Below are 23,153 nucleotides of genomic sequence, written 5' to 3' on the forward strand. Positions count from 1 at the left end.
TCGCCTCTGCTTGCTCCCGTTGCTCCCCCGCCTCCTGCCCAACCCCCAAGCATGGGAGGTGGGGGGACCCCCCCCAAGCCAAACCCTCTGGTCATCCCCCCCAAGCCCAGACCTACCTTCCGCTGCAGCCTTCTCCTCCTCCACACTGGCTGCCACGATTGCAACCAGAGCTCTGCTCTGGTCACCTCCGGAGGATGTTTTGAGAGAGTGACCTTCCCAAAACCTGGAAGTGACCTTCCAAGGCTTCAGAACGTCATTCTGAGGGCCAGGGATGCTGTGCGTGTCATTCCTGGCCCTCAGAATTCTCCTTCAGTCGCAACTGGAGTAGAGCTCTGGTCACAGTTGGAGAGAGGGGGGTGGGGCGGCCCCAGAACTCCCCCAGAAGATGGGGGTTGCCTGAAATGGTTCCATGGGCCGTATCTGGCCTGCGGGCCATATGTTTGATACCCCTGGTATAGAGAGAGAAAAATATTTTTCTCACTGCCTTGCAACACTAAAACTAGAGTTATCCAGTAAAATTTAATTGGGGTAAGATTTAGAGTAGACATAAAGAGGTATTTTGTCACATAGTGCATACTCTGTGGAATTCACTACTGCAAGATGTGGTGGCCACAAAGTTTGATTACTATATTAGACCATTCAGGGAGGATAAGACTATCAATGGCTATTAGTCACAATGGCTGTATGTTGTCACCAGGTTCAGAGGCAGCCTGCTTGCAAATACTGGATGGGAGAAGGGTTATGCCTTCGTCTCCTGCTTGTGGGCTTTCCGGAGACTGGCAGCTGTGGGAAATGGCATGCTGATCTGGATAGATCTTCTGCTTGATCCAGCAGGGCTGTTCTGTATTCTGGGACATTGCACAGAGTGAACCGAAAAGCAGGTGGCTCAGCCGATAGTTGGGATGCTCAGGGTGGTTTGCAACATGGATTTCCCAAATGGAAGGAAGGAATTTTCAGAGCTGGAAGTACTAGAAGTCAAGTTGAAGCCTGCTCCTGCAGGTGTACTGCTAGCTCCAAGAGCAAGGACTTCCAATGGGGTCGAGACCCAAGAGGCTACTGGAGCCAAACTATCTTCAGTGGTAGCTCAATATACGGAGCAAGTCCACTTAGTATCAGCCTTCCCAGGCATATCTACTTCTCAATTATGGTACAGTAGTTATTATGAGCCGCTACAGACCTGCCCTTGCCTTACCAGTCAGGGTCTCCAAGAATGACTGTGTTTCCCAAGCATGAGCTGTGCTGTGCCTGCTATGTAAGAGGAGTCCCAAGGTTTGCTGAGCTTTGCCCCTGAAATAAGATCTCTACCCTATATGGGTAATAAAGGGTGTAGTTGCTGATGTAAGACTCCTTCTCCACTAGTTTTGAAGCTTTCTGGCAGTGTGGAAGGTGCCACATAGCTTCCAAGCTAGCACTTGAGTCTGAAATGCATTTTATTTGGAAGCCAGGCCTCACGTTACTCGTATACTAAAGTAGCAATGAGTTAGAAGTGATTTGTTCACCATTCCAAATAGGAAGCTGTCTGCATATGTCTTTCCTTATGGCTTGGTGAGTTCAATCGCGTAGAATAGTCATTTTGTCTCCTACAGATTTGCAATGGCTTTCTTGAGCCATGTGGGCTGGCATTCCATGGTTTCATTTTCAAAGGGATATTACCACGCTGCAGTTGTGTGAATCAGGCTTAAATCAACTTCCTGTAGTGCCGTAATGGTGCCTAGAACTGCAATATAAGGAATGCATTTCTGAAGTTCAGAGGCATGGGCCGACCAGGAAACTGAACTCCCAAATTGCCCATCTGTTTTTCCACTGTTATACCAACTCGACTCTCCCTGAGTGGTAGTGAGGGACATGCCTGTTCAGCTCAAAATACATGTTTGCTGATGAGTGTTTGTAGAAAAACCATTTCTTAGGAAAGTGTACATAGATCCTAGCTCTTGTGAACATACAAAACCATGTTATACATATTCTCTCTTCCAGGTCTGCTAGCAATCCTGATTCCTCGGCTGGATGTTGTCATCTCTCTGGTGGGCTCAGTGAGTAGCAGTGCTCTAGCCTTGATCATCCCACCTCTCCTGGAGATTACCACTTACTACTCAGAAGGCATGCATCCCGTCACCATTGCCAAAGATGTCCTCATCAGTTTCATGGGTTTTGCTGGATTTGTGGTTGGAACCTACGAGTCCCTCTTTGAACTCATTGCACCAAGTGTGTTCAGTGCCAATGCCACTAGTGCCTCACACTGATGACCTAGTCTGCCCCCAGCTTTCAGTCCTTTGTTGCCATGAAACCTTTCTGCAGTCTGACCAGATCCTTGATTCTCTTCCCTCCCCCATTGTAGGAACTGCAGAGGCACTCTTGCTTTCCAAACATATTTATTCTGCAGCTATAAAGGTGAGTCTGAAGTGGAAAAAAGCAGGAATCTGGTTGGCTGTGTTGCTTTGTGTGCAAGCCTGGAGCTGATTGTTAATGCCTAAAAGCCTTTAGTATGCTGGTTGTCCTCTGGCGAGAATGGAGTATCATTCTCTACTTAACTGTGTCCTACCACATTGGGAAAAATGCTGAATAGTTGGCAGCTACACACTCTATCCTTCTGGATCTAGAGCAATGAAGGGGAATCCCAGTTCTCTTCAAAAATGCAGTCCCTTACAGAGTCCTTTAAAACATCATATTACCTCCTTCTGGAGGAAGACAGCCTACTACCAACCTCTTTTTGTTCCCATTCCAAAGCACTTCCATTTGGCAACTCAGGGATTGTGCCAAACTCTCCCTGCCTTTGAAATTACAGTGTTCCTCTACATTTAATATGTAGCATGGACAGTAGTATATAACCTGGAAATGGTAGCCAGAATTGGATAGGGGAAAGGGTGGTCAGTGCTGGTTTAAAATTATATATAAATCTATATGAGTTGGTAGCAAATTGGTTAATGACAGCAGCTGCCTTTTTTCAGATAGCATTTGTGAGATGGGGAGGGACACATGGAAATCTGTTCGCAGGTTTTAAAATTGATGCTATAGTATGCACTACTCTTAGTGTTCATGTGTATATTGCAAAGAGCTACAGAGCTGGCTCAGTTAACCTAGAAGCTCCTGTTTCCTGTTAACGATTACTGAGTTGTTCCCTCTAGGATACAGGCTTCCTTCCTGCTTGTCTGTCTATAAGCTTCATGCTTATAGCAACTAGTAAAAACAAGACACATTAAACCTTGGTTCTAGTGGTAAGAATCAAAACAAAGTAAATGGGGATTTGGGGCAGATCCCTGGGTAAATGAAACTGCAGGTACCAGAACTGTGGATATGGGGAGCTGCGTATAGTTATTTCATAACAGATGTATGTTCACAGCTGCACCTAATCAGCCACAGGGTACAAGCCATTGTCTCTTAAGAGTTGCAATGGAAGGCACATGCTAAGCAAAAATTCTGAACAAGTAGGAAGCAGTGACCAGACAAAATGAATAGAAATCAGAATTCTTGATGCTGTGCCATCAAACCTGTGAGCTCCATTCTACATGACTGTACACATGCTCAGGAGAAAAAGCAATATATGGCAGTGTGAAGCTTGTGTTTCTCCCTCTTCTTTACATATGATGTGTACATCTGTTTACAGCCATGCAGATAAACTCACATGTGATAAGGCCTTGAAAAATGGACCACAGAGGAGCATTTAAGAGAGTTGAATATACGCATAAAAATTCTCATTTTAAAGCAAACAAATCTTTAATTTTTCTGTCTTCTATTATATAGTTCTATTGCTTGTCTGCTGGTACTGGTTAGAAGAGATTGTTCTCATAAGCATCCTGGGATAAAAAGCAAAATATAAAGTGTGAGCTTGCTTTGACCAGAACCATTTTACATAAAATGTAAGGCTTGACGGGTACACATTGCACAACAAAAGAGGATCTAGTATTTTAGTAGGACCTATGTTAAATTACAGCACAAACATACCACGTAAAGTTACTTTTAAAAAAAATGAATTTCTCAGAACATTTTAATTGTGGGTTATGGTTTTAGTTACCAATATTTAAATGTAAGAAATTGGAAATAGTAACATTCTAAGATGCTTGCTGGCTTGCGATACTTTTTGCTAGTTTCAAATTAGCCAAGGCTTCTGAACTACTGGCTTACTTTGTTACCTAAAAGTAATGCATACAATAGTTGGAGCTCCTGTTTGTTAGTGCAATCAAGGCAATGTGGCTTGATTTGTGATAGAACCCCATTTCAGATTTCCCCTAGCCACAGCCAGGAGCTGGAAGTGAAATAACTCAGTAGCATGAATGAAAGACTCCTCCAAACATGGCTGTTAAGGGATGCCATCCATTTCCAAACTTTTTTGAACACTAACATGTGAGTAACATTAACCCTGATACAGTTTAAACAGTAACTTTCCTTTATTTAAAAAAACAAACTGATATTATGACTTTAAATATGTAATCATGATTATGCATTCCCTGCCTCTGAAGTGTCCTTCAGATGGCCAGAGTTGTAAACAGTGCAGCTTATGCACTGGAAGAACATTTCTCTGCTTATATGGTTGGTCAGCAGAAAATTTCAGGCATGTGAGAGAGGAAAGGGGGCAAATTTAGTAAATTCCCTTGTGGTTAATTAACACCAGAACATTAGCTATAGTCACTTATTTTTGTCTGGCGACTCGAGAACACCAGCATGGGTGTTCTGCCATATTTTCTAGGGAGAAATTGGGTCTTGTGGTGTCAGCCCAGGATCTTCAGTGATATTTTGTGGAACACTCACATTAATTCTGAAGTGAGATCAAGTGTTCAATAGCACATTTGCACTCTAATTCCTTTTTATGAGTTGGTATTTAGATGAAGTATCCTTCAAGATGGTTTCTTATCAATGTCAACATGTATTAGAGTAATGACACTACCATAAACAACGCAGTTGCACTTGGGGAAAAAAGCTCTTTTTGCTTACAGAGCTATGATGGAAAGGTGGGTATAATGATCATGGGAAGGAGATTGTTGCAAGCCTATCCTTAGTTGAGGGATCAGTGATGTGATTACTAGCACTTTGTTGTATGACAGTATGGCGAAGAAAAGAAATGGACACAGAAGCAAGAACTTAATTGTCACAGAAGAGAACTTAAAGGGAATGGCAAAACAATTCTTATAGAACCTATTTTGCCTTCATTGAGCTCTGGAGCTTATCCTGTGGCAACTTTTCTGTTATTGGTGCCATAAAAATATTATTATTGTATGTGCTTTTAAATGTAATCTACTTAGAGCCCAATCCTATGCATGCTTATTCAGAAGTCCCATTGCAGTCAATGGAGCTTACTCTTGGATAAGTGTGGATAGGATTGCAGCCTTAGAGGATGTTGATATTTGAGTTCTTCAGATCAGAAAGCACCTGTCTTTGTTCTGTAGAATTTCCATTGGATGGAAGTTTGGCAGTACTCCCTTGCTCTGTGACAAGGAAGTGTCACTTACTGCCAGTCCAATAATGCTTATCTCAGCTGCTAGCTGCTACACGTTCACTCCCACTGCATTTAGAAACAAGTGGAAACTTACCATTAGCTGTCTAAAGATGTCTTTGTTGTTGTAAGTGTTCTGTAAAAACTTTAGTTTTCACAGAATGCTAGGTGAAGTATATTCCTTTCGTTGGGAATAATGGTTTTACTTGACTCCGGGGTAGTTACCATGACTGTTAAAAGCAGTTATTTTTTAAAATGAAAAACCATGTATATAGTTTCGCTATCAGAACTGTTGCTAATATAACATGTATCATTGGGAGTGTAAGAGTGGATCTGTGTTGTCTTGTCAATGTTGTCTTCAGGAGTATATGGATTATGAAATTTTTCATTCCTTTTCCGGTACCATATAGGGTAAGCTATTGCCTAGTGGTGTGGAACGCAAATAGGCAACAGTAGCAGAGCTCAATTTAAATGGGAGAGCAATGAAACTGGATCATTTTACTACTTTCTAAGCAGTATGCTTGTTTTTTTTAAAACTAGGTTAGACAGTCTGATCTAACAAATATTAACCCTCTCAATGAAGACTGGCTATTTTTAGTTTATTTCTGGCTTTCAAAATTGATAAAATAGCATTTCAATCCTAAATCTAATGTATGGTTTCACTTATTTGTAAAAAACAGTGACCACAATTTTGAAAAAGGTGCATGCAAAAGCCAAATACTACTGGGGCATTCCCTGTATATAGAGAAAATCATTGACCTAGTTTTCAGCAGTGGCTTTCCAGCATGAGCCCAAAACTAAAATACTGTATTCTGTCCTGTGCATGCGCAGTTCTTACCTGATTGACACACTGAGGTCTCATTGCCTGCAGTGATCCTGTCTTTGGAGATAATCTGAAAGGTAATTTAGGATTTGCAGCTTTAGATCTCTGGGTGGAATTCACTAAAGGAAAATGTAGAAATGTCACTACAATGCTCCTTTTAAAGATCTTTGATATCTTGTCAATTCAAAAAAAATAATGCAGAATCTAATAAAAATTGGGGTAAGCTTAATGTATTGGAAACATGTTAAAACTGATACAGCAGAAAAGCTGAGGATAATTCAAGACTGTATCCACAAACATGATTTTTCTCAGTGAGGTGGCTTTGAAAATTGAAAGTGGGGTGTGTGCCTATATGTTGTATATACTGAATTGGTCCATGTGTATTTATTTGTGCCTAAATCTGTATATTGCGAGCAAACACTTTTTATATTGCTGCTGTTGCACATACCCAATGGAAGAACTATTTTGTGTGTGATGGTGCTGTACCTGGATCATGTACTTTACTGGATATTTCATTCAATAAAGTCTATTTTTATTTTATTATAAGGGTTCTGCAGGATCTGTTTAAAATTTATTTGGGTTATTTATATGTGGCTCCTAGACTAGTTAGACTAGATGGTCTTAAACTAACTTCAATGGATTGCTAATTTTAGTTAAATACAGTTTGCAAGCTCAATTTAACCTTGATTGAGTTGGAACAAAGAAATCTGATCATCAAATGACACTGAGGTGCATCAGGTGTGTGATGTGTTCTAAAGATGGATCCTTGATTGAAGATCTGATTCTGAGGTGACCAGAATCTAGAATTGGCTGGAACCAACAAACACCTGTAAGGCATGTGGTGATGGCATCTCATGGGTGTTGGGGCTCTGGGAGTCATTTGCTGCTACTTGAAAGTTCAGCAGCATTTGAAGATGTGTGTTGCATTTTGAGGCACAATTTAAATGTTACCTGAACAGCACAGTTAATCATGAACATGATGATCTCTCACCACTCTGTCTGATTTCCTGAACAACAACTCGGCAATCAGCAACTGGAACTTGGAAGCACGAACTGTTCACCTTTCCTGTGGATCAGAGACTACAGATCTTTCCAGGCTAGCCCCTTAAATGCCTTAGCTTCACTCTTTCTCAATCATACAGGGCCTGCCTGCACCTTCTAATGAAGCAGTTTCCTATATTAATGGGCAATTCTCATGTCTCTCCTGGCATCAGTGCCAGTCCCTATTAAATTCATTTTGTCATTCTGTAGTTGCATGCCCAGGATGAAGCCAAAGGAGTTTCCCCTCATCCACATTTGTCACCTGCCAGGTGTTTTGGCCCCATACCAGGTAGTGTGAGTCGTACCATTCGCACATCAGAATCCATGGGTCTTCTTTACCTCATGGAGATGCGCACAAGAGGCAACTTTGGTTGACTGATGCTTTAAGACGGAGTTCAATTACCAGAACAAACACTGCTCTTGGTTTCTTCATGCAGTCTAGTGCTGGGTTCAGTAGGAATTATAGTCAGGCAAGAAAAATGGGGATGACAGGAAAGGAGCCTCTCCATAATTGAACTCCCTCCTTCCTGATGAGTAGATTCAGCAGATGACAATGAGGTGCAGGTAGGATCTCTTGCGTGCTTAGCCACCAAGCAGATAGTTGGTGCAAGGCTATGGTGGAGGAGGAATACTACGAGGATGATACACTGGGAGTAGGAGGAACAAGGCGCTTTTTTAAAAAAAAAATTGTGCTTTAATATTAGAATTTGTAAAAATGGCTTCTTAAAAAAAATAGGTGTACATATGCCTACCAAAAAGAAAAACGCTTCAGCAGTGTTTCTCAAACTCCCTGTTTGAGAAACTTGTTCCTTTGTGACTTTTAACTTTGTCTTAAAAACGGTGACATCACCTATCTAGCAGTGGTGCCACTTATAATATCAGAAAGTGCAACGCTGTACAATGTGATGGTGTGCATTGCGTTGTGTACTGATGCCCAAGAGCAGGTGCCTATTTTGTAATTTGGATTTTCTTAACCACTTCACATACTCTGGAGAGTGGGCTGCCACCAGGAGCCTGGAATTGATCTCTCCTGCTTATTTTTATCTATGATCTCCCATTTAGAATTCAGGACATAGCAGCAATAGCTAATAGCCTGTGAAATGAGAATATGTCAGGACTGCAAATTAAACAGCAAATGGGAGACTGGCACATTAGTGCTCATGTAAAACGGAAGCATTTTTTTTGGGAAGTGATCAAACTAGATCTGTATCTTGTGCCTGGATCAGTAGCTTGGCTAGAGATGAAAGCCTCCTCTCCCTCTAGAGTTGTCTGACTTCAGGAGGACAGTCTCAAACACAAGCTACTGAAAGAGATTTCAGGACACAGTGGAGATGAATGGAGGGTGAGCACAATTAAAATATAAATGTAAGCACAGTGATTGAATATCATATTTTGGCAGCCGTCACATGGAAAACCTCAAAGGAAACAGTTTACACATTCAGTACAAGTTATCAAGTGCTGTCAGTGGATGCATCAAGTGTCCTTTTGTAAACAGCAGAGTGGTCAGAAAGCAGTTTAACTCACAGGGTTTGGCCAGTTCTATGTGTCAGCACTGGCTAAAGTGGATGATGCTTACCGTTTGCATATCACTTGGCATGTGCAAAGTATTATCTTAATGTTGTCCTTACTTGCCTTACAGGATGGTTGTATCATTATCCCCATATTGCAAAAGGGGGCCTGGGGCTGAAAAGGAGTGACTTGCTCAAGGCCACCTTCAGAGTTAATGGCACAGATGTACTTCAAACTGGAGAAGTTCTGATTTGCCGCTTGAGCTTTAAGCCACTATGCTACCCCCAATCTTTTGGCTGTTCTCCAATTTGCTATAGCAATCCTGAGGAGTTACCAAATAGCTCTCACCATCCTTCCCAGTACAACCAGTTAGTCTCTGGAAACCCTCCCTAGCCCATTGCTTAGCTTGCTCATTGAAGTTGGGAAGTCTAATCTCGTCATCTTCCTCTGTGGGAAGACAAGAGACCTGCCTCTTGCATGTGGCCAGCTGTGGGCTACTTTGTCAGGTGACTGGATGTGGGGGGGGGGGAGAAGCTCTGTGTGTGTCATATAGGAGTGCAGTATAGTGGAAAAACACTATTTGCCTTGCAAGGGGCTCAAACTGCCACTTGGTCAAAATGCTTACTGGGTGGCCTTTGACCTTCAACATATTTCATGCAGTTTTTGTGGGCTGAGGATGGGCTACCTCTGCAAACACCACTCAGCCTTTTGGAGGAAGAACAGGATGAAGTGTAAGTAATCAAGATATGAGACAGCTCTGGATCCACTGAAACTGCAGGCCAAAGTACTGTTTTGTGCGTTAAACATTAAGTGTGAGAAAAGCTTGGACTGGTTTTAGGTTAGACACGATGGTAGTTTGCTTTAAAGACGGAAAATGAATTGAAGCCTGAGCTGGATTCGAGTGGCAAATGACTGTGCCTCTGGGAGGCTAAAAGCTGATCTTGGCATCCTAAGGAAGCAGCATCACAAATGTGCTGTTCTCACTCTAGCCCCTGAACAAGCCTCTCCTGGACAGGGTTACTGGAGAGCAATCTGTTTTCTATCCCCCTGGGGCACTTCATTTGGTTTAAGAGAGCATGTCGCTGGCACCTTTGTTCTCAGAAGCTTTGCCAGGAACAACCACATGGCGCCACATTGAGGTCTTCCCAGGCTTTCAGTTCATAATACAATAAATGCATGGTCATCATCCATACGTTGCGGGAGATGCAAGTATCTTCCCTTGTGCTTCTATTTGGGAGGTTTTGCATTTTCTCAGCACTCAGATTGTAATATCCCTTGGAAAGCAGGAGTCTTATCACTAGCAATCAGTCATAATTACTGTGGGCTCTTCCATATGTGACACGGAATCAAATCCAGGTTTGTTGCTCAGTGTTCAAAGGGAACTGAAGTCAATAGTACACAGACAGCCCCTGGCATCTCTGGGTAGGCCAGGGAAATGTCCTGTCTCAGACCTTGAAGAGCCACTGCCAGGTAGGGTTGCCAGTACTAGCTTGATGGACCTGTGGCCTGGCTTCCTATAAGCCAACTTCCTCTGTTTGCATCATGGCTCTCTAGTGAGCATACTGGTATGATGATCTTCTCATCCTCATTTTTGATGTTTGTTTTTTAAAGGCAGGTCAAGGTGGTTTTGTTTAGGGAGCTATTCATCGAAGCTGGCTTTTGTTTGACTCTGGAATACTGTTGATTTTATGATGCCCTCATCTAAATTATGCTGGGGAATTGTTTGGGGAATTGTTTTTGTATTTTGATTCTGCTGTGAAACCCTCCCTCCCCCTGAACTGCTATGGCGTGGTATTTTAAAAAATGTAATAAAACAGGTATCTGTCTTGGGACCCAATCCTATCCAGCTTTCCAGCACCGATACAGGTGCAATGTAGCCTTGAGGTAAGGGAACAAACATTATCTTCCATTAAGGAGGCCTCCCTGACTGCCCCACCACCACAGGATGCTGCACACACCACTTTGGAATGGCTGCATCTGCACTGGAAAGTTGGATAGGATTAGGCCCTCATTCACATACTGTACTACCATTTTAGCTGTACATTTTTAAAAAATTACATATGCACGTAAAATGCACAATGCCTGGAGTGACCTTGAATTTATTTATTTTTATTGGGGGGGGATGTGGTTATGTGTGGACTGCTGTTGAGAGCACCAGTAAACAATTGACGTCTCCTCCGATTCAAGTACATAGAAATCCTTTTAGGTTTAAAATCAGGAGGTTGCACATACCCATTATGGCTTGTAACCTGTGATGGATTTTTCCTCCAGAAACTTGTCCAATCCCCTTTTAAAGGCATCCAGGCCAGATGCCGTCACCACATACTGTGGCAAGGAGTTCCACAGACCAAGTACACACTGAGTAAACTACACTTCTTCAGCCATGATGAGATATTGTGGCTAGAACAAATATAATTCTACAGACCAAATTTCAACACCATCCTATGTATATCTACTTATAAGTAACACCTACTGAGTTCAGTTAGACTTACTCCCAGGTCAGTGGGAAGAGGACTGCAGCCTTAGTGTGTTTAATGTATGGAAAGGTATGTAGTCATGCTAAGATGGCCAGTGGAGTATTGGGAACTTCAGGTTTATTACTGAGCCCTTTTGTTTAGGATGGTCACCAGCTATTCAGAAAGATTTGTTTTCTTCATGCCCTGAAATCCACTTATGTGATTGACTTTTCAGTTTAGGCATCCCAAACCACCAGTGCTTCTGAAAAATGTTGATTCGTGTAACCTTGGACTGCAATTCCTGCTTAGCTCTCTTTTGTTGTTATTGCCTTCCTCCCATATTTAGATAGCAATTTGCTGCATCAATGCAGACCAAAGCTTCCAAGACCTGGTGCCAAATCCCTGTAATGTCCTCACACTGAAAATATTTTTATTACCCAGATAGTGCTATGGCATTTGGAAATGGGCTGTGAGAATAAAGAGATTTAAACAGTGAGGAAAAACTCAGTTGATGAGTTTTTGGTTGGATGTGTTTCACGTAAACATGGGGAGGTTCCAGCATATTTCTTCCTTGCCTGAGGTCCTGCACGACAAATTCAACCTGCCAAAAAAATTCTCATTTTATTCTACAATAAAAGGTAGGGGTGTCCTGTCTTCCTTTGTATCTGATCATTTTTCCTGGAACTGCCCCTTTTAAAAGAAGGGGACTTTTCTGCCTTGATAATGAAAAACCTGTTGTAAAGGCTGCATGCTAATACTACAAGCATACTACCAGCATGCTAAGGGTTGAATTTTTTTTTTTTTAGTGTGTGAACAGTTCTGGATACTGTGTGAGCTCACCACAGTACCTCCTATTCCAAAGCTTCACACAGATAAGTAGGGATGGACACTAGACTCATGGTAACTTGAGTCATAGGTGTTGCTGATCCCAGCTTGACTCAAAACTCAGGGCCAGTGACTCTAAAAATGAGTCAGGACTTGAAATGACTTGAGCCCCTACTGTGAGCCTCTATCTTGTGTGTGTGTGTTCTTGCTTACATTTTTTTTTTTTTTGCTGCTTCCTCATCATGCTGAAAGACCTTATGAGTGGTCTAGATACCAGCATTCAGAAGGATCGCAGCAGCAGGGTGTGTGATTCGAGGAGGTGGGAGCTGGGAAGGGTTAAGGGGAGGAGGATGGATTAAGGTTTTGTTGTTTTTTGCTGCCAGAGATGCATGAGACTCATTTCTTGTAATGACTTGTGACTTGACTAGAGATTCAGAAGTCGAATTGTGGGGTCACTGACATGGGACTCTACTCATGACTCATGGCCTTGAGTACATCCCTGCAGATAAGCCCTGGAGCACTTATTAAAATTTCAGTTTACCAACTCAATTCTAAGCATGTTTATTCATTAAGAAGTGAAGCTCTCGACATTGTGCTGTGCTTTCATGTTCATTGCTAGTGTTCTACCACTGGACATGATCTGGACTTCATTCTCAGGCTCTTCCCAGATACCAGAACATTTTACTTCAAGAGGTGGTAATGAGGTTTTCTATGTCATACTCGTCACATGAGGGCTTATATGCTACAGCCAAGACCAGTGAACATTCTAGGCCCTTCTTACCATGCTCTTATTACTGGTACAGCAGGTTAACACAAAATCCTCCTGCTCTTTGAAAGTCTGCCAATTCTGCAATTGATTGACATGCTTTTCCAGGAGAGTAAGTAGAAACAGCTGCAAGTATTAAACAACCTTGAGGGCACAAAGACCTCTAGATCAGGCTGTATACATGTTCATTTATATGAACAGACTGAACTTTATATGCCATTGGCAAGAGCTGAGTCCAAGCAACACCCCACTATCATCACCACCATCCCATATATCTCCCAACCTGTTCTATAGAACACTCATTATTTTCTTTAATGCATTCAGGTTCATGTTATACTGTAGATATACCATGCAAGTGCTTACATGGAACAGTACAAGATCTTATTGCTTACATGATTGGCTGCTGAAGCCATCACATGGCATCTTGGTTCTGCCTCTTTGACATTCTCTTTTATTATTCCAGAAATATGTGTGCAAGTCCAGTGACTCATTGCAATTTATACTTTAGAGTTTGTTTGGTATCTGAATTCTCTCAAAAAAACATTTCACATCCTGAAGATGACTACCTTAGTCATATCTTCTCAGTATTGGAAGTAACATTTGAACCTGTATTGTGGGTAACCTGAAAGTTTGACCTGAAGGGTGGTAGGCTTTTACCACCAGCCTATACAGTGTCTTGATGGGCCATGACCTTCCTACCAACCCATTCTGCTTTTGCTTGGCACAGTCCACCTCTGCGATGGGACAAGTAGATACCTGAAATTGTTGTTGGCATCCTTCAGTCTCAGAAGACTATGGTGTCACGCTCTGAATGGTGGTTCTGGAACAGAGCGCCCTCTCCAGTGCGCAAAGCCTGGGTAAAGTAGGTATGGAGGATAAGCTGTTACCCATGCAGCAAATCCCCCCTTCCACATCACTGAAATGGTCCAATGGAAAGGCAGAGGCCAATACGGTTGGTTCCAGCGGCATCGCAGGAGTTGCCAGAACGTGACTGTGTTCAGCCATGAACTGCCTCAGGGACTCTGGCTCCAGATTTAGCCTTGAGGTTGTCTCCTGAAGCCTTTTCCATAACTGGATGTAGCCACAAGGCAGTGGAGGTTTGGGATCAGAGTTTTCCTTCTCTCAGATGAGCTGCCTTCCCAGGCTCATGAGTCCCATCTACCCGGTGGCTGTTTAGTCACCTCTTACGACAATTACAGCCAAACTGAGGACCTATTCTTATCCCCAGCCCCCAGGGGTAATACCTGAAATACAGACTGAAGAAGACGTCCTATGTGTCTTTCATAGGTTTTGGCCCTGTATTGCTTTTTCCTAGTTTGCACCACTTTTGAATTCATGGACTCAAAAACAAGCAACCAACCAAACCGCCCCCCCATCCATAAAAGCCAACAGAAGATATGTATTCAAGTGGACATTTGAGTACATTTTCTGAGATGTCTGAATTTTTTCATTCTGACCCAAATAACTATAGTTAATCCATCCTCCACAGGAGAAGCACAAGGTTGAGTGAATGTTGCTATAAGTAGGTCCTAAACCCAAACTTTCAAATGGCAATGCACATCTGTGCTTAGGACAAATTTCTGGAGGAAACATTCATTACGGGATACAAGTCATAGTAGGTATGTGCAAACTCTTGATTTTAGAGGCGGGCTACCTCTGATTGCCAGATGCAGGGGAGGGCACCGGGTCGCAGGTTGTGTCTGTTGTCTTCTGTGCTCCTTGGGGCATTTGGTGGGCCACTGTGAGATACAGGAAGCTGGACTAGATGGGTCTTTGGCCTCATCCAGCGGGGCTCTTCTTATGTTCTTATGTGCAGTAGTGGGTTGGCTGATGCAAGCTACATTTCCCCATTAAGCCAGCTCTTGTGCACCCACCACCCTGAATCAGTACCGAAACCTGCTTTTCCATGTAGGTTGCACTCTCTGCATTAGGACCTTTAGGCGCAAGGCTTCACAGAGAAAACAGTTAGCCCTGCCCTTAACATTACAAATGGTCCCTGCACCTTATCCAATTAAACCCTTTTGTGGATATTGGATAGCTGCTCCCAAGTAGTCTCAAGTTCAGCGGGTCTTTGGAAACAAAGCTCAGAACAGAACGGATTTTGAGAACACTTCACCCAATTCATAAAATACATTAGTTGCCCTTGATTCAGTTCTATCAATTACCCCTGTGACTACTGATAAACTGGTATTTGCTGTGCTAGTTTTGCATTAAGGTCCCACTATTAAACCTAATTGTATTTAGACAGGACCAGCTGTGGCAAGCTCACAACCTTTTGAGGGAACTTTTATTTCTCATGGGTGATAAAAGCTTGTAAACGTGGTCCAATTGTACACAACTAAATCCAACCATTGGGCTTCAGCAGAGTCATTTAGTCCATTCTACAAGCAACCTGGCACAGTGTTAGTATAATTCTCTTGTATTCCTTTCTAAAATTGTGATTCAGGGCTCCATAAATCACAGCATTCAAGCAGCTGTTAAAGTATGCCATAAAGTAGCTGGCTGTGAAGAGCCATTCTGGGATAGAAGAATCCAATGTTGGCTTTACTGCCACCACAAAGCCAATGAAGTTCAGTGGCGCCCAACAGAGAGCAAAGAGTACAAAGACCAAAAACATGGTGAGGAAGTTCCGGAAGTCATGGGGCTTTATTCTGGGTCGGATGTCTGGCTTGACTCGCCGCCGCACCTGGATCACTGCTACCCAGATTCTCAGATAACAGTAACTGACAATGGTGATAGGCAAGAAGAAATGGACCACCACCACCACAATTGTGTAAAGGGAACTCACAGACTGGGCAAAAGTACAAGAATACACTCGTGGGTCATACTTTAGGGAGCCCACGAAAAGGTTTGGTGTGATCGCCATCAAGGTAAGAGCCCAAACTAGTCCGATGTAACAGAGTGTGTTGTTGAGGGAGAAGAGTCTGTCATACTTCAGGCTATGGCAGATGTAGCAGTAGCGGTTAACGGCAATACCGGTAATGTTGAAGATGGAGCTAATGACGCTCAGGCCCATCAGGAAGCCGCTGACCTGGCACTGGAGATGGCCCATCACCCACTCGTTATGGAAAATGGCTATCAGGGCCAGTGGGTAAGGATACAAAGCTACCAGTAAGTCTGCAACAGCCAGGCTGACAACAAAGGCATTCCCTAGAATTAAAAAACAACAACAAAACCTGATTAAAGGCACTTGAAAGGTTGACATTGTTATAACAAGCACTTAGACCCCTCACCCCAAATAAATGTGGGGTGCCTGTATAACTATCTTAACTTATGTTTTCATTAGGAGAAGATGGAATCTATTATGGGATCTATTATTATCCTCAGGAGAAGATGGGATCTATTATGGAATTTCTCAGTTCAGACTTATAATTAACTGAGGAATAAGAGTCCATTTTGGAAAAGACCCGTGTAAATATTAAATCTTCAAATTAAATAGATTAATTACATAATATGTATTTGTTGTTTAATTAGAACTATTTCTTACAATTCCAATGTAAAAGTTTTTTTTTTCTAAATTTGACTTGTATGTTGCCTAAAATATGAGAGAGAGCGCGTGCATGAAAAAAAAAACCCTAAAATATTTTAGACTGGTTGCTTGTATTAGATTTATTCATAAATTGTACCCCATCCATTGACTGTCACAGGCAAAGTGGGGTTACACATATGCCAGCCCCACACAGGAGAAGTCTCTCTCTTGCATTTGGAAGTGGAATTATGAGCAACTCTGGGCCTACGGGCCATGTATCTTCCATTTGGGACCAGCCAATGGTGGCCTGGTGTTAAATATTAAGGGCATATGAGGTAGGAAAGGAATTCTATCTGTCAAGATACAACTCTGAAGATTGCCACTTGGGCTCTTACTTGTCAGGAATGAATTTTTATTGAAGGGACAATAGATATGAGACAGCTCTTGAGCATTGCTATTTCCTACAAGATGACTCACCATCATCTAATGGAAATCTCAGAGTGATGTTGCTTGCGAACAACAAAGACTTTTTTTTTCAAAGAAAAGCATGTTGATATTTTGGACCCACTGGAATGACAAGATCTGATTCAACCCAGTACTAGTTCCATTTCATCTCTCGCTCTGCCTCTATAAAGAACACAAACTGAAGTGCCTGTGCCAACTCCAGGCAAGGGGAGCAAAGGAGAATATTGCAAGTCTGTCATAGAACTGTCTATCACAGTTGATACAGTCATGTTCCCCCATATCTGTGGACTTGGTTTCTGTGGTTTCAGTTATCTGTGGTTTACAAATCCCCCCCATTGCGTTCAAGACTTATCCAATGGCATCTGCAGTCCTCAAAAATGCTTTGTACCTGTTTGTTAGTGCTTGTCCGACCCAGTGGGCCAGCAAGGCCCCCCCCCCGACAAAGGAACAAATGCGTGCTCTCTAGTGGCATGGCTGCGTTGACAGGGGGGTGCTAGTGTTGGATTACTGCTCTGGTATGTTTTTAAAACTAATACCTTTATTTTTAAAATTACCATTGCAAATATTCAAGAGTCATGCATCAGTGGCTATTAGCAAAAGAAACATGATATAGTTTTAATGTCCCCAAACCCCTTATTGTTGGAAACTGTACACAAACTCCAAGCATATGGAGCTAAGTTTCATTGTATGGCATCATATCCTCTTTAATCTGGGCTACAAAAAAACAGTTATTTCCTAAAGGTTTTAGCACAAGGGCCTTATGCCCGTATAAAAAAGCGGGCAGATACAAAGGAAAAGAGGAATGTGGTCAGGGGTACCATAGTTGTGGATCTGTTTTTATGTTTATGTTTCATTAGGAACCCCTCATTTTTAAAAAAAATAATTTAAAAGCCCTATCAGAATTCCAATGGAGGTGACTAAGGGCATAAGCCTAACCAAGTCTACTCAGAAGTAAGTCCTATTTTGTTCAATGGGGCTTACTCTCAGGAAAGTGTGGTTAGGATTACAGCCTAATGCATTCTTTCTGCCTGAAGGCAGAAATAAATGTGCATCACTCTACTCTTTTCAACAGTGAACTGCATTTGCCATTTGGTTGCCCATTCTCCTGATTTGGATTGGCTCTTCACAATCTGCTTGGGTTTTTACCACAATAGTTTAGTGTCTTCTCTACACTTTGCCACCTTGCTGTTCACCCCATCTCCAGATTATTTATGAACAAATTACAAAGCACCAGTACTAATACTGATCCTTGGAGGATCCACCTCTTTCTTCCCACCACTGTGAAAAAAATGCTCATTTTTTTCTTATTTCCTTCCTGTTCTTTAACAAGTCAGAGATCTATAAAAGATGTGCCACTTATTCTATGGGCACAATCCTAACCAGGTCTACTCAGAAGTAAGTCCTATTTTGTTCAATGGGGCTTACTCTCAGGAAAGTGTAGTTAGGATTGCAGCCTGTGTCTGCTAATTTTATTTTGTGGCTACTCGAGAAACTCCATGGCAGAATGAGAACTAGAACCCAAAAGACAGATCTCTCTCTCTCTCTCTCTCTGCACACTGAACTTCTCTGAGCTTTGATTATAGAAATAATCCACTGTGTACTCAGCTGGAGGAATGAGCCTGGAAGTTCTACTTCTCAAATTCTACAATTTACTTGTCCTGGTATGCTTTGCAAATTCAGGTAGTTCATAACTTTATCTCCATTGCAATATATGAGATTTTTAAAGGGCCTGATTTTACACTGCAGGCCTATCATTCAGAGCAAAGGCAATACTGTATTAGTACTCACCATCTCCAAAAAGTAGTCATGGCCACCTAAACACAATTAATCACTCCTTTCTGCCTGACTTTTAAGATCCATTAAAAAGAGGGGTTTTATGAGTTCTGAATGAACTGAACCCAAATGCCATTCTTCATAAAAATCCATGAAGAGCCTGTTAGTGACAGAATGGACTGACTTTTCCAGCTATGTATCTCCTTAGTAATTCCACAGCTTGTGGTTTAGTGTGTTTTGCTTCATCCCTTGACTACAAAGCACTCTTGTAAAGTTTCTATTCTTTGCTATTTGCATTTGAAGCAGCTCCAGCGTCAACACTGATATAGTGTCAACAGACAGACAAAACCAGTAGCAAGAGAACCCTTCCTGTTCATCCCCCAAATACGCTGCAGCTGCTATCTGAAGAGGCTGTTTATAGCCAGTTCCAACAGACTGAAAAGCAGTTTGCTCCTAACACCCTGGCCAAAAAATAAGCAGAGAATGCAAAACAACATCCCACAGTTGGCCATATCCTCTGGCTGAAAATCTTCCATTGAGTGTCCTGCTTGAAGGTGCCATGTGGTGAACTGAACAACTCTTCAGCGTGCTTGAGCAGAAGGGTGCTTGTGTGATTATTGTTCAGTGTCAGGCTTGGGCAAACACAAGGAGGACTGCTGGTCACTTCCAGTCAAATGCTCAGCCCAGTGGCCCATTTTGTCAAGTGTTTTGTATTTATACAGATTGGTCAGTGCAACAAGTATTCAAAGAAATCTAGATTAGAAGAAGCTGCAGCGTAGTTATGAGGAATCAGCCCCTTATAGTTGGTCTACCACTGGGCCAGCCAGTTGATGTTTTGCCAGCTGGTCCCTCCTGCCTGACCTTGCACTGGGAGCAGTTGGCTAATCATGGTTGATAATTATGAAAGTTGCAGGTGGAGTGGTAGTCTACAGGCCCACTTGTTGAAGCAAAAGCTCCTTGATACATGAGGAGGGGCAGGATGTGTATACTCACAGGGCATGGCACACCCCCCCAGTTGCTAGTGACATATCAGCCAAACCAGCCCTTCATTTCTTCATGGTGTGTTTTATTCACCTATAGACAACTTTGTGCTGTGCCCAGAAACTCTGCTTATTCCCATCCTGAAAGCAGCTCATTCCCAACCTCTGCATTTCAGGGTCCATTTGGAGGACAACCCGAGATATCTTTCAAGATCCTGTTTCTCAGAAAGCAGGACTGCATTCAGGAAGCATCTTGAGTTAGACACTGTAGAACTGAGCAAATCAATGTTCACTATTCATCATAGAAACAATATTATAGAAAGATACCTATATTTTCCATTGTGGGTCTTTTCGGTTACATCTGAAGAGCATTTCTGGGTTTGAAAACGTGGCACATATTGCTCAATATGCCCAGAGATGTTTCACTGTGTTTTCAAACACACTTCACACCTTATAGAGAAGATACTACTGGAACAGAGTAGAAAAAGAATAACAGTGTACATATGTGCAGTGTCTCTCCTGGTTTAATGTTGTAAGACCAGATATTTGGAAAAATTCTCACAAAGGCACAATGGATGGAAGCACAAGAGAACCACACTCATTTTTATATGGACCACTTGTCATTTTTGTTCTGAAAGTACTGCCAGTGTATTGTGGCCCACTTTCTAAAAACCAGGGTTCAGCATACTAATCAGCAAAACAAAACTAGCAGGAGACCTAATGGCAGATATCCAGCACCATGTTTGGTTTGGCCCTCAGCACTAGAGCATAAGCTCTATTTGTCCAAGATACTTGACCGGAGAACATCTTGGTCCACCCTCCTATAGTGATGCTATTAAAAGAGCTATTGGCATAGCCTCTAAAGATAGTTCCTAATTAGTGGCCTACCACCATACTTGAAGTGTACACAGCAAGAAATCAAGTCATTCCTTCACCCCAGTGTTCTGTTCTCACTAACCCTACAAGACTCTCAACAGCCTCTCAGACTGTGCTTTGCATTGAACGTGTGTTGGTGGTGATAATGGAAGTGTATGAACTCAAGGAACCAAGGCTGGTTCTGCTATATCGGGCATTTTCAAAAGAGGGTATGGCCAGTAGAACCCTCTGGGAAAGGGCATGCAAACCACAGAACCCAATTGGTGGTGGTAGATGCAAAGTTAGTGAGGCAGAAAGCCTGCTCTGGAAAGCCAAAGGCAAATGTCCTAGTCTGGGGCTGCATTTGCCAAGGCGCCACCTGGCCAAACCAAGCCCGTACCTCCTTACCAGTGCAGAATATGTCATCAGGGAGTGGTGGGGTCACCTTGAGGGGCCCAATGCAAGGCCTTGCCCAGCTGGTCCTATTACCTGCTTTCCTCAGCTTCTTGTTCTTGTAGACAGACAGTATCACCAGGAGGTTGCCCAAGACATCCACGGCAATGGTGAAGATGAGGATGAGGGCAAGGAGGGTCGCCACCCAGGCAGGATAGAGACTCCCTTCCTTCTTCAAGCCAGCAGAGGTGCTGTTCTGGAACACGCTTTCCTCTTCCATTCTTACTCATCGGATCTTCCTTCACAGGCACCCTCCGCCCCAGCCCGGAAAAAGCAAGTCACTTCAGGACCATCGAGGCCACGTCCCAGCTGGGGAGCCCTGCACTGCCAGGGGTGGGAGCCCAACTTTCCCCCACGTCTTTGGGAAGCACCCCGAGCAGCGGCCAACACCTGATGCCCCCTCCACCAAAGCGCACCCCGGGGTGAAGTTTTACAGCCCCCTTGCCCAAGTTTCCTGAGAGGCGCTGCGGGACTCGCACGTGGCCCGGGTCCCTCCCGCGGAGGTCCGGGGGGGCGAGAAGGGGGTCCTCCAGGCTCCTTCCGAGCAGGCGAGGGCGATGCGCGAACTCTCTGCTACCTACGCTGGGAAGCCTGGGTCATCGCTCTGCTCCCGCGCCCCTCCGCCGCCTCCGGGCAGGGTGGCGCGCTCAGCCCCCGCCGCTGCTTTCCCGCTGGGCTGGCCGGCGTGGCCGCCCTCCGCAGCCGGCAGGACCCGGGCGGGCGGCGGCGGCAGGCGCGCTCCATTCATGCTGCGGGCACTGCCCCCTTCTCCGTCCGCCTGGCCCCGCCTGCCCCTGGCCACAGGCAGGAGGTGGCTCCTCGGGGCGGAGCACTGAAGTTGCCCATCGAGAGAGGGCTTCTTCTGGGGCTGCAGGCAGGAGAAAGTTGGCAGGGGAGCGTCCGCCTTGCCGTGGGAGTCCCTCTGCTCTGCACCCTGGACAGCTCCCCTGCTGCCGATGCGCCCGTCCCGGCCCCAAAGGCTCCGCTCTCCGAGATGCTCAAGTGCAGCACTTTCTGGGTGCCTTTATAGAGCCCCGTCGCTCCAGCAGGGCTACCATTAACTCCTTATGGCCCGAAGGAGGCACGATGGCCAAGAGCTCGCAGGGAGAAGGAATCTGGTGCCTGCCGGCCTCGATCCTGTGACTGTTCGCATCACGCTCATTCAGTGGTTGAAATGACTGCTCATTTTGTGCTCCCCCCCCCCACAAGTCTACAGATTGGCTACCTTGTAGGGATTTCTGTCAGCAGTTGATTTATGATGACATCAAAGCATAATTAGTTACCAGTTTTTCATCGCTGGCTCCTAATAAGAACATAAGAACAGCCCCACTGGATCAGGCCATAGGCCCATCTAGTCCAGCTTCTTGTATCTCCCAGGGAGCATACCAGATAACAAGAGACCTCATCTGGGTGCCCTCCCTTGCATCTGGCATAATGAAGGTGGACTGTAGTCCACAAACATTCAGGCCACAGTAAATCTGTCAAATTTGCATAATTGCAAAATTTCCATAATTGCAGGGTTGGGGGGCTGTAAGTAGGAATGTTTATGCCCATAATTGCAGCTTCATTATTTAAAAAACAAACAAACCAAAAAACACACCAAATTTGGAATATTCATCAAACTCATATTTGCAAGGAGTATTTCCTGCACATGACAGATACTTCTATTTTCACTTGTGAAGGGACAGCCTTTGAGTCCCATGTGCCGATTCTTCATTTTCTAACTTCCAATGTTGAGGGCAGAGATGTTCTGGAGCCACAGTGCTGAGACTCAAGTAGAGTCTGAAGTCTCCAACCCTTGACTCATGTCTCCCACAAGATATAATGGGTGGCCATCACAGCTTGTCCAGAGTCGGTTTTTGAGCCATTTGACTTGAGTCCAAGGCTTTTCCAGAAACAAGTTGAGTTGCAGAAGCAGCAGAAAAAAAATATGAAGCAAGCAAGCACACACACAAAACAGAGTTGCAAGCATGCACAAAAGCAAGCCTTGTCTTGTCCATTTAAAACTTTTCATTTTTAGGGTAAAACCCCTGAATCCCAAGTCAGTGCACAAGTTTTCGACACACGTGACCTGAGTTTGTACCAAAAACACGTGTTTTTGCAACTCTAGTCTGAGTCATCCAAGTCACAGCTCATCCTTGGTTGAGGGGACAACAGTTGTGGGCACATGTGGGGGAGAAGGAATTAGATTTGGGCTCTATTTCCTTCTCCATCACAATTCTTTTGGTAGTAAAGGAGCATTCCCAATTTGCCATGGGAAGCAGTCCTGTAACTAGGAAATTTGAGGATGAGAAATGATGGAGCTGATGGGCG

General features: G+C 43.7%; 2 protein-coding genes across 3 annotated transcripts in view; one reads left to right on the plus strand and one right to left on the minus strand.

Annotated features, from left to right (window-relative positions):
• LOC136640858 (proton-coupled amino acid transporter 1-like) overlaps positions 1 to 3,118 on the plus strand; it is a 50,022-nt gene extending 46,904 nt beyond the window's left edge. For both annotated transcript variants that reach the window (XM_066616222.1, XM_066616223.1), the window contains one exon: positions 1,975 to 3,118. In XM_066616222.1, coding sequence (XP_066472319.1) covers positions 1,975 to 2,240 — 266 coding nt within the window. In that variant the 3' untranslated portion in view covers positions 2,241 to 3,118. The remainder of the gene's footprint in view (positions 1 to 1,974) is intronic.
• A 12,098-nt stretch (positions 3,119 to 15,216) lies between these two features.
• Positions 15,217 to 21,588, minus strand: LOC136638908 (melatonin receptor type 1A-like). The gene is made up of 3 exons (XM_066612935.1): positions 21,422 to 21,588; positions 20,877 to 21,061; positions 15,217 to 15,995 (listed from the first exon to the last, which is right to left on the minus strand). Exons 1-3 carry the CDS (start codon positions 21,586 to 21,588, stop codon positions 15,217 to 15,219), a joined length of 1,131 nt encoding a protein of 376 aa, XP_066469032.1.
• Between the last annotated feature and the right edge of the window lie 1,565 nt (positions 21,589 to 23,153).

The sequence above is a fragment of the Tiliqua scincoides genome, chromosome 2 (assembly GCF_035046505.1).
Source record: "Tiliqua scincoides isolate rTilSci1 chromosome 2, rTilSci1.hap2, whole genome shotgun sequence".
Taxonomy (NCBI): domain Eukaryota; kingdom Metazoa; phylum Chordata; class Lepidosauria; order Squamata; family Scincidae; genus Tiliqua; species Tiliqua scincoides.